Below are 10,676 nucleotides of genomic sequence, written 5' to 3'. Positions count from 1 at the left end.
TCTGAAATAGCATAAATATTAGGACGAAATAGATAATTAAATATTTAACGGGTCGCTTACTACAAATAGAAGAAGTCATAGGGACCTTAAACCCCGAAGGGAGAAAAGTCAAAAAACACATAACAAAGGAACCCCAGTTCTGGACCTAGTACCCCAGTCAAGAAGACGAACAAGAACAAGAACAAGAAACAAAGAAAAAAAGAAACAATATGCAGGCTCTCCGAAGAAACCCACTTCACAGAATCTCCTCAAGATTCCTTAATCAAGTTTGTTTATCTTTTCTTTTATTCTTCCCAAGAACCTTGTCTGTTTCACTTCCAATTCTTGTTTTTGGGTTAGTACTTAGTAGTGTACATATATTGAGATATTGCATATTTCTTGAGGGCATTGAATTAATGTAGATATTCAAAACTTCCATCCCGTTTACCTGTTCGCAAATTTTAATCTTGAGTACTTTAGTTTTTGTAATGGAGTGGAATTTCCCCTCTTTCTTGGGTAAATTATGGTTTTTTTTTTTGTTTAAAGTTGATTTCTGATGTCTAAATTTAACAAGTCTTTTTATTATTCAATTTATTTTGGTTTCCTGCTTATATAATATGATTTGGATATAATAGGTAGTCAAAACCAGTGCATATTCTACCAAGAAAATTTATGATGCTGGGCAGCCAACTCCTGCCACTCACCCTCAGGTAATTCTACACTGCATATGTAGCATTGATACTTGGTAACATGGAATTAGGGCTTTTGACATTAACAAAAGATGAAGTTTGAGTAAAATTTAATTCTTGTTTTCTTTTCTTGTACCCACCTTTCTTTGGAACACTCTGTTGGGAATAACGGTAAAATGTCGTTATGTAATTGCCTGCAGTTAATGAAGGAAGGGGAGATTACTCCTGGCATTACCAGTGAAGAATATATGCAGAGAAGGAAGAAATTATTGGACTTCCTTCCGGAGAATAGTTTAGCTATTGTTGCAGCTGCTCCCACAAAAATGATGACTGATGTTGTACCTTACAATTTTAGGCAGGATGCTGACTATTTATACATCACTGGATGCCAACAACCTGGTGGTGTAGCAGTTCTAGGGCATGACTGTGGTTTATGCATGTTCATGCCAGAACCAAGCCTCCAGGTACTTCAGGAACCATTCACTTGCCTTGTTTTTGTTGACAGGAAGCTGTTAATAAGAGGAGAGCTTCGTCCTATTTCTAGAACAAATATCTCAATTTTAGTAACATTTTTTCTTTAGATTTAGCTGCTACTATGGTATTATGGTTAGTATAGATTGTAGAAAGTTAAAGATTTCTTCCATTTTAAAGTCAAAAAGTATTTTTAGGACGTTCTTTGGCAAGGAGAGGTGGCTGGAGTTGATGCAGCTCTAGATATATTCAAGGCTGACCTTGCTTACCCCATTAGCAGATTGCCTGAGGTAAACTTTTTTGAAGTATCGTATCTACAACTGCAAATAAGTTTGAGATTCTTGTTAGAAGCAAATACCTCTCACATTGATAAGTAAAACGGCATAGAGTAACATCCCTTCTATTGTGGAACCCTATAATCTTCTTTCCTCTTGATTATGGAATTTACTGTTAGAGAATTGGACCTATAAAGATGTCTTATAGATACTCTAACTGTTGCTAAATCCTTAGAATGGATTGCTGTGCAAAATTCCTTTTTCTCTTTTCTTTCCTGGAAAAGAAGTAGTTTTCCTCCTTAATATGTGTAAAAGGTATAGCTGGAACAAAGTGGACGGAATGTCAAAGTTTTCGCATATATAGAAGTTAGGCTTGCCTTACCTAAAACTTCATGTTTGATGGGACCTATCACTGGATGTAACTTCTCCTCATAATATTTGAAATCAAGCAGGCATCATGTTAGGATGGGTTGAGAATATAATATTATGAGCATGAAATTGAAGAGTGAAGGTTAACACTTTGCTTTAAGGAGAGTGGACACTGATTTCTAAAAGGAAACTAGGATGATTTAGGCAGAGGGAATACTTTTTGTTAGGCTGTTAGGTTAGCCTCTTAGACCATGTAATGACAATTAGTATTTAGATTGACAACACAGTGGACAGGAAAGGAAGATGTATATATGACCGAGTGTTATTTGTAGAGAACCGTATTATGGGTAGATTCTCTACTTATCATATACCAATTCCATATGAGCTTAAATCCGGGAACATCAATAAACTCTTCCCTTACAAAAAAGTACAGGAAATGAAGATGTGATGTACATATCATGATTATCTATATACTATATGTCAGAAAGGGAAATATGCCAATTATTTCCTTCGTAGCTGTCTTTCCTGTACATGGCTTCAGTGTAGTCACTTTATTTTAGTTGCTCCCATGTTGCAATATCTCTTTTCTCTAATTTTTGCTGGACTTGTCAGATGCTTTCCAGGATGATAGAAAGTTCTTCCATTGTGTTCCATAATGTGAAGACAACGACTTCATCTTACATGGAACTAGAAGCCTATAGAAAAGCAGTAAACAATTGCAAAGTAAAAGATTTCTCTGTTTACACTCATGAAGCCCGGCTGGTGAAGTCTCCAGCTGAGCTTAAATTGATGAGAGATTCTGCATCAATAGCTTGTCAGGTAATGGTAGTTCTTTTTCTGATTGCACTTGGAAAATCGTATCTGAGTTACAGAGATGGATAGATAGAGCATACATCTGACTTAACTTTCATATGTTTATTTGTCTTCTTCTGAAGTTGATACTCTTCAGGCAGTTAACATGTCACAAGGGTATTGAGATATGACCGAGCTTGTTTCAAAATTATAAAAAGCATTGTTTGCGTATCAGCTGATGGCATCTTAAGTGACATGTTTGTCATTTTGTTGTATGACTAATTTTCTTTAAAAGGTAAAAAATAAGGCATATCCCTTTATTTCCTCTTTTTCTTTCATGTCAAGGATGGTGTCTTCAGGTTGAAGATACTACATTCGGAAGATCCAGAAGTTATTCAAAAAAGGAAAAATGTACAGATTAAAGGATCATTAGTCTAATAGAAGACTGTTCTTAATATTCCAAAAATTTGGAGTCCGTACCTGTTCTTGCATGTACAATTCTTTCTTTGATAATGTGCTTCGGTATTTAGTAGTTCAGAAGTTCTAGGCATGCTTAAGAAAGATGTGTATGTACTATCCGTTCATCCTATTTCACAATCATGATTTGCATGTTTGCTTAGGAGAGACTGGTCTGGAAAATGTTTCTTCCTATTCCTGAAACTTGTATGCAGTTGTCTAGCAATATAGTTGGGTGTTATATGTGAGTGTTGATATTTCCCTGTCACTAGTTCAGTCCTTATTTATACTGTATAAAAGTTAGTTTTTGTTTCTTGATGTTCTATTGTATATGTTTTTGGTAGGCGCTTATCCATACCATGTTGTACTCGAAGTTGTTTCCTGATGAAGGAATGCTGTCAGCCAAATTCGAATATGAATGCAGAGTTAGAGGTGCCCAAAGAATGGCGTAAGTTTTTCTTGTATTATGTTTGGAAGTTTGTATTTAGAGAGGGGAGCAGCTTGCAATTTTTTCAAAGTATTTTAGTCTAACATGGGTTGCAGCAGATTGAATCAAAATGCATTTTCCTCGTATCTAAACATGCAATTGATTTTCTTTTTCTTCTATTCTCTGAGTTTCTGATAGTTTTTTGTTTTGTTTTTGAAACTGGTAATGTTGTATTCCTCAGCATTGATGTATGTTGGGGATCTCCAAAAAGGTTTTAACAAGCTAAAACAAGAGATTAATTACCGTAAACCTAAAGGATCTACTAACTGTTCAGCATATTCTATACAATGTTCTTTACACCAAAAGTAGAAAGTTGCTATTCAGCTCCCTTTGATTTTCTGAATGTTGTCGAATCTATCTCCAAAGCTTCTTCCATTCCTCTCCCTCCAGATAGTCCACCAGATACAGTGTGGGATTATTCTCCACCACTTCGTCTTGTTTTGCTTCCCCCTCTCCTAATCTAGCAACTTTTTCCTGACTGTTTTCCTTTTTAGTCATTCTTCTAGCTGAGATCGTTTCAAGGATTATACATTTTCCTCTTTCTGCTCCGCAGGTTTAACCCTGTTGTTGGTGGCGGACCTAATGGCAGTGTCATTCATTATTCTCGTAATGACCAGAAAGTATGTTTAGTATCTTCAAACGCAGTTGGATTTGAATTTCAAGCATGTTGAATACAAGTATCTAATTTGTTGTTTTAACAGATTGAAGATGGGGACTTTGTTGTTTTAACAGATTGAAGATGGTAACCTTGTCTTGATGGATGTTGGATGCGAGCTCCACGGTTATGTCAGTGATCTTACTCGTACTTGGCCACCCTTTGGCAAATTTTCTCCTGTTCATGTAAGTATAGAATCCCTGATTTACTTCAGTCTCTCCCCACCCCACCCCACCCCACACACACACGTCAAAGCCTAGTCCTGCGTGTAATAATCCTATTAGCTGATCAAAGTCCTACACAACCTCCCATTTCAGAAAGCATGCACTGATCATCAATTGAAATCCCAAAAGTCTACCCAAAAAAATCTAGAAAGATGAATAGTATAATGAAAACATCAGGTAATGTATCCTAGCAGCTTGCTTCACCCTCCAGATGAATACCATACTATTGCATCTTTCTATTTTTGATTGGTAAACTTTTGCATCTTTCTCTATTGGAGAGTTTCATTGATCTAGAAAGTCCAAACTACTGACATTTCCATATGTTTCAAGATTATGGTTGTCAAGTACTTTACTACATAGGTCAATAAATGATAGTCCCTGGTCCGGTGAAAAATAGAGTGCAACTCCCTACTTGTTAACTTCTTTCAACAAATTTCTTAGTCAATTGAAAAGAAAAACATATTTTTGCTTAAACCATAACAGAGACATTCCAGATTTTTTTCTAACCATTTTATTATCTTTACCAGTTAAGCTCTCTAACATCGAGTTTTCTTGCTGATAAATATTCAGAGCTTCCAGTAATGGTCTTTTAACTGGATTCATGTTTTACCAACATCCATAACCAACCTATGTGAAGATACTGAAAATTGTTTAGATAAAGGGTAGTAATGAAGAGGATCTTATGCAGGTGAAGATATAAAATGGCTGTGCATTCCACCCATTGCATCAATCCTGAGCTCTGAGTTTAGTGAAGACCACTCATAATAACTAGGTATATCTTCTCAGTCTGGAGCCTGAGATTCTGCCTTCTATGTGTAGTAGATGTACCCTATGGGCACCTTTTCTGAACACTCTTTACTCCAGTCCTAACCTAGCACCCCACAACAATTTTTTTACCTGGTCTGGGTGTCCAGCTAGACTATTTTGCTCAACTGCAGTCTACCTCCAAAATTATAAACATTAATTGTCTATCACCAATTCTGAAGTGTGAAGCACCATTACCCTAGGAGAGAAGAAATCTGTCGTGTTTCTCACATGAGAATTTGCACCTCATAGGCCCATTGACAGCCACTAAATTTGAGCACTTAGGATCCAATGCTTGGGCGCCAAGTCTTATCCACCTCGATCCTAATGTGTTGGAATCCTTGCTACACATCAAAGGTTTTCAAAAGCTAGATATTAATTTCCAGCACTTCAATTGGTGGTATGAGTTCAGAATCTTAATTCCAGATATTTGATGACCATACTGATATCAATCTGGATGTGAACAGTGAGAATGATAATAAAATCCGTCTTTAATAAAAACCAAAATCTTGATTTTATTTCTTTGCTACAGATTATGCTTGAGAAATAAATTCTTCCCTTGTTATGGCTTTTGATTGCTAACTTTTCTGTGGTATAATCTCTATACATATTTATTGTCTGGAACTTGATGTTAAGATCCACGACTTGATCTGTTCCTTCCAGGAAGCACTTTATGATCTTATTTTGGAGACAAACAAGGCATGTGTGGAGCTGTGCAGACCTGGCACAAGCATCCGAGAAATACACCGCTACTCGGTACTTTTTTAGTTAATCTGTAACTTCTTTTGTTTTATATTCCAGGGATTGGGGGGGATTAGGAATTTAATTCTTTTCTTTCTTATTTTGTGTTTTGCCTGATTGTCAAGTTACGCTGAAATGAGGCTTAATGGTATTTTCAAAGATATGGTTAAAGTTTAATTCCTTTTAAGGTTTTGAGTTTAGTGATGTTGGAGAGGGTCAGATGACTTTTTGGTTGCCTCTCCTTTGATTTGAAAATAGTATTTCTTCATATATGATGAATGGTAATGCTTTGGTAAAAGGTAAACCTGTAAGGTTTTGGTTAGAGGTGTCTAATTAATGTACTGTGCTTTGGAACTGATTCTCAATGATGGGTAGCATTACTTTGTTAATGCAAATGATTGTTTTGCTTTTTTACATGAGGGTCATTCTTTGTGTTTGTTGTTAGGGCAGCTTATAAAAGGTCTTATTACTGTTCCAGATTTGAGGGTGTTATGATATACATTCTGTAGTGAGTAATTGTCCCACACCAGCATACTATTTCCTTTAGATACTTTTAAGCTGTGCCAAGGTCTCATTCTTGCTTTTTTTGTTTTGATGTGGGATAGGAAGAAAAGCTGCGAAGAGGATTCAAGGAGATTGGGATACTAAAAAATGATCGAAGATATGCATTGTTAAATCCTACGAATATAGGTTATTCCTTTAATCCCTTAGTCTTCCACTGCAGATATAAGAACACTGCATGTGCAATAGCAGCAGATACTTGGTCCCTTTCAGATTGTCCTCTCAGTTACTATTCCTATTGTGATTTTTTTGCTGAAAAGATAGGTGAATGCTTGTGCCACTGCGACCATCTCTGAATGAACTTTGGATTGTCTCATATTTCCAGGTCACTATCTAGGAATGGACGTTCATGATTCTTCTTCAATTGGATATGATCGACCTCTGAAACCTGGTGTAGTAAGTTTCCTCCCTTACTGATGATTACTTTGATTTCTGAAAATAATTGGGGAAGTGCAAGGTAAGCAAAATAAATTGGTTGACATTCTTTTGAAAACCTCCTTGCAAATGAACTCCAGTGAGTTGTTCACTTGGAAACAAATGAGATTTGCCATACTGCATCATTCTCTTTCAGCAATTTACAATATGTTTTTCCCAATGGATAATTCAGACATTCTCTCCTTGATTCTTGAATGAATTACAATATAAACCCACTAACCATGCTTATGATTTAAGAGCCATATGGTCAAAGTTCTATAGAGATGTGAAGGGTTACAACAGGAAGTTGCATGATGATATGTATGCATAGTTTCTGTACTGGTTTTGTCATATGCTCCTCTTTGGTCCTATTGCAGCTTCTAATTTTTTTTTTTTGAAACAGGTAACATATCTGTAAATTAATAACAAACTACACAAAGGGTGTGTAGTCCCCCATATTTACATCCAATATGAGCAAAAAAATAAGCTCCTAGTCCTTAATCTTCTCATAAGGAATCTAGTGCATCAAAAATAGATTATGAATCTTCCATTAAATTATGTTTACACACGAAAAAAGAAAAGCCTTAACATTTCATCTTCAGTTCCTGAAAATTGATGATTTTAACTTCAAAGTAACTATGGTTTTTCTCTCCCCACACAGTCCACCAAATGCAGGCGGGGACAATTTTCCATCTCTCTTTCAGATTAGAAGGATTGACATCTCATTCTAATTTTCATCACTTCTATAGTAGTTAAATGGAGAAAGTAAATTTCAGAAATGAAGTTGGTAGAAGGTTGCTTACATCAGGGTAGCACGCATTTGCTTAATAATGATTTTTGAAATCTCTGACGGTTCAATCAAGCAGATTGATCAAAATATCTTTTGCTTTTCTCTCTACGTTTGTTTTCATTGATTAAATTGAAATGAATAACTCCTAGACCCCTTACTTCATTAACCCGGCTTCATATGCGATCTGATTTTTGTTAGTGATAAAGGTTTCTTTCCTGGTGTGTCTATTCTTTATCACTTAAAAATAATTTCTTGTATATCTTATCATTCTGAGTCACTAGGAACGTTTATTCCTGCGGGAATTGTAATGTTATATGCAATTGCAGTAAAAAATTTAGTAGCGCGTCCATCTTGTTTTCATGTTGCTAGTACAAACTGTTCTTATACTTTATGTATAATCCATTTCATGACAAGTACCTCACTCTTGTGAAATGTACTTAACGTCCAACATGCTTGCTTGTAGAAAAAAATAGTAGTTATCCCATTGCGTTCCTTTCTGCCATTCATCGAATCATAGAAAATTGGAATGTGCTCCCAACCTGTCTGATATGACAAGAAAATATATGCAATATATATCAAGTCGGATGTTGTATACAACACTACTGATTGCAACTCCAATGATACAACTAATTGGTGTTGGTGTAGATTTAAGTTATATATGCTTTGTCTGAGGTCTATAGTGCCAGAGATATCTGAATCTGTGCATGTGTTTTTTGGTCTTTCAACTTTTCTCGAAACTACTATGTTTTGAACCAGAAGCACCATGAACATTCTACTCAGAGGTTCTTACTTTGTATAATTCCTGGTGATCATATCTGAGGAAAAATATGCTAATTCTGTATTACATTTATATTTGATTAAGCACATAACTTAGGATTGTTCTGCAGTTATGTCATATGTGCTTGTTCTTGTTTTCTTACCTCGGACTCTTGGAATACTGTGTTCCCTCTGTGCGTTTGTACATCTGGCATTTGGATAAAGTCATGACCAATTGTGAGACATGCTTTACACTTTCTTCTAAAAGTGATGAAGCAGATGCATATAGCCCAAAATGATCAGATGAAATTAAAGCTAAATAGTCTTGGATAAAATTGCCTGGTCATTAGACATTTGTAAGCTCCTGCTCTCTCTGGTGGTTTCTACATTATTACTGACCACAAAAATAGATGAGTCCTTCTGATGTCAGCTTCTAATTACTTGTGATTTCTGCAAGAACCTCTGATCAATCTTCATGAACTTCTATATGTAGGTCATCACAATTGAACCAGGAATATACATCCCTTCATTGGTTGATTGTCCAGAAAGGTATACTTGTTACTTTATCAAATTGATGTTCCTTTTGACATGATTCAGATTTCTGTATCTTAGATCTTCCTCGAGTTCCTTGGGGATTCTCAGTTTATTGAACTGGTTCTATCTGCCAAAATGTGTTGTGGTGGATTAATGAAGAATTACTCTTTTATGCATAAAAAGTAGAGAATCATATGACAATGTATTTTCTAGGTTGGTCAGGTAGATCCTGTAGGTCAAATCAACTGCTGTGAAGTTCTTAGAGTTGTAACCTGTAGCAGTATTAGTCATTTTGAGTAATTGTACAAAAGAGTCCCAGTTAGATTGGGGTTTCAGTGAATGACTAAAGGCTAATTATGTTCAACCACGACTGGTATCAGCAACCTTTAATTCGAAATTTCTTTTGCACGATTTAAAAAAGATTTCACACCTCGAAATAAATATTCCATGTAGCAATGGCATTTTCAGGTTGTCCGGTTCTAGGAAAAATGGTTGCTTTGTTGTAAATCTTGGGGAGAAAGAATAATTGCTCACTTGAACTAAGTAGCTGTCAAATTTAAATTTCTGTTGCCTGGTGATTCATCTGTAGTTAAGGAGCTAGATTATTCTCTTGCCCCCCACTAAGGAATAAAAGGCGCACTTGTTTTCTTAGAAATCGTTCTTTTACTTGCACTTCTATATACTTAAATCTCATCATCTATAATCACTTCTGTCAATCAGGTTCCGTGGCATTGGCATAAGAATTGAAGATGAAGTCCTTATTACAGAATCGGGGTATGAGGTATGTTGACAGAAATTGTTCAATTGGTTTTAAGGCCTAAGCAACCATATGGTTCCTCTGACCCTTTGATTATGTACGAAACTAATTATTAGCGCTCTAAAGATTAAGTTGGTTTTATGGCATTGTGAGTAAAGGTCTGATGGTCGATGAATCTTTATGCCAATTTTCTACCTCTCTGGATACAGGTCCTTACTGCTTCCATACCAAAGGAAATTAAACACCTTGAGTCCTTGTTGAACAACTTTGCCAATGGAAGGGGAACAGACACTGGATCTGCTCACAGTTAGTTTGCTTTTAATTCTCCACGCCTCGACACAGTTACGATTTTTTTTAAAAAAAAAGCAGCACCAGAATCCAAGTGGTTCATGTTTGTTTTCTACCAGAGCCATTTCTATTTTACTAGCAAGAATTGAATTGTTGAATAATAATTTATGTTATTTGTTCAGTATGATTTGCTAGTAAGAACAATTGCATGGACTTTTCCTTCTATAGAATAAGTTGAAGGCTCATTTGGAACTTGGGAAGCATTTCTTCGACATGTAGTGTTGTCTTTTTGCTGTCCAATATCTTCTAAATATGTTCACTTGGGATTCGTTTTATAAATGGTCAACAACAACAACAACAACAAACCCAGTGAAATCCCACTAGGTGGGGTCTGGGGAGGGTAGAGTGTACGCAGAGCTTGCCACTACCTCGTGCGAGGTAGAGAGGCTGTTTCCGAAAGACCCTCAGCTCAAGTACATCAAATCCAAGTAAAAGGCGAGGAAAACAGTGTAAATACATGCCATCCAATACGAAAGATAGTATATAATCAACAAAGGAAGACAGTAACATCAATAAACAATGAGAGAAGTGAAACGCATTATAAATGGTCAAAATACCAAAATTGGTAATTTCT

The 10,676-nt window shown here is 36.0% G+C and overlaps 1 protein-coding gene across 1 annotated transcript; it reads left to right on the top strand.

Annotated features, from left to right (window-relative positions):
* Positions 1-107: 107 nt before the first annotated feature.
* On the top strand, positions 108-10,299 carry LOC125866978 (intermediate cleaving peptidase 55, mitochondrial). Its single transcript, XM_049547381.1, has 14 exons — positions 108-266; positions 615-689; positions 869-1,132; positions 1,337-1,429; positions 2,396-2,602; positions 3,376-3,479; positions 4,072-4,138; positions 4,251-4,358; positions 5,865-5,957; positions 6,548-6,632; positions 6,829-6,899; positions 8,957-9,012; positions 9,718-9,778; positions 9,964-10,299. Exons 1-14 carry the CDS (start codon positions 210-212, stop codon positions 10,063-10,065), a joined length of 1,443 nt encoding a protein of 480 aa, XP_049403338.1. The 5' UTR covers positions 108-209; the 3' UTR covers positions 10,066-10,299.
* The last annotated feature ends 377 nt before the right edge of the window (positions 10,300-10,676 follow it).

Source organism: Solanum stenotomum, chromosome 1, assembly GCF_019186545.1.
Source record: "Solanum stenotomum isolate F172 chromosome 1, ASM1918654v1, whole genome shotgun sequence".
In the NCBI taxonomy this organism is placed as follows: domain Eukaryota; kingdom Viridiplantae; phylum Streptophyta; class Magnoliopsida; order Solanales; family Solanaceae; genus Solanum; species Solanum stenotomum.
The sequence above is the reverse complement of the archived record's forward strand: the minus strand, read 5'-3'. Positions and strand labels throughout refer to the sequence as shown.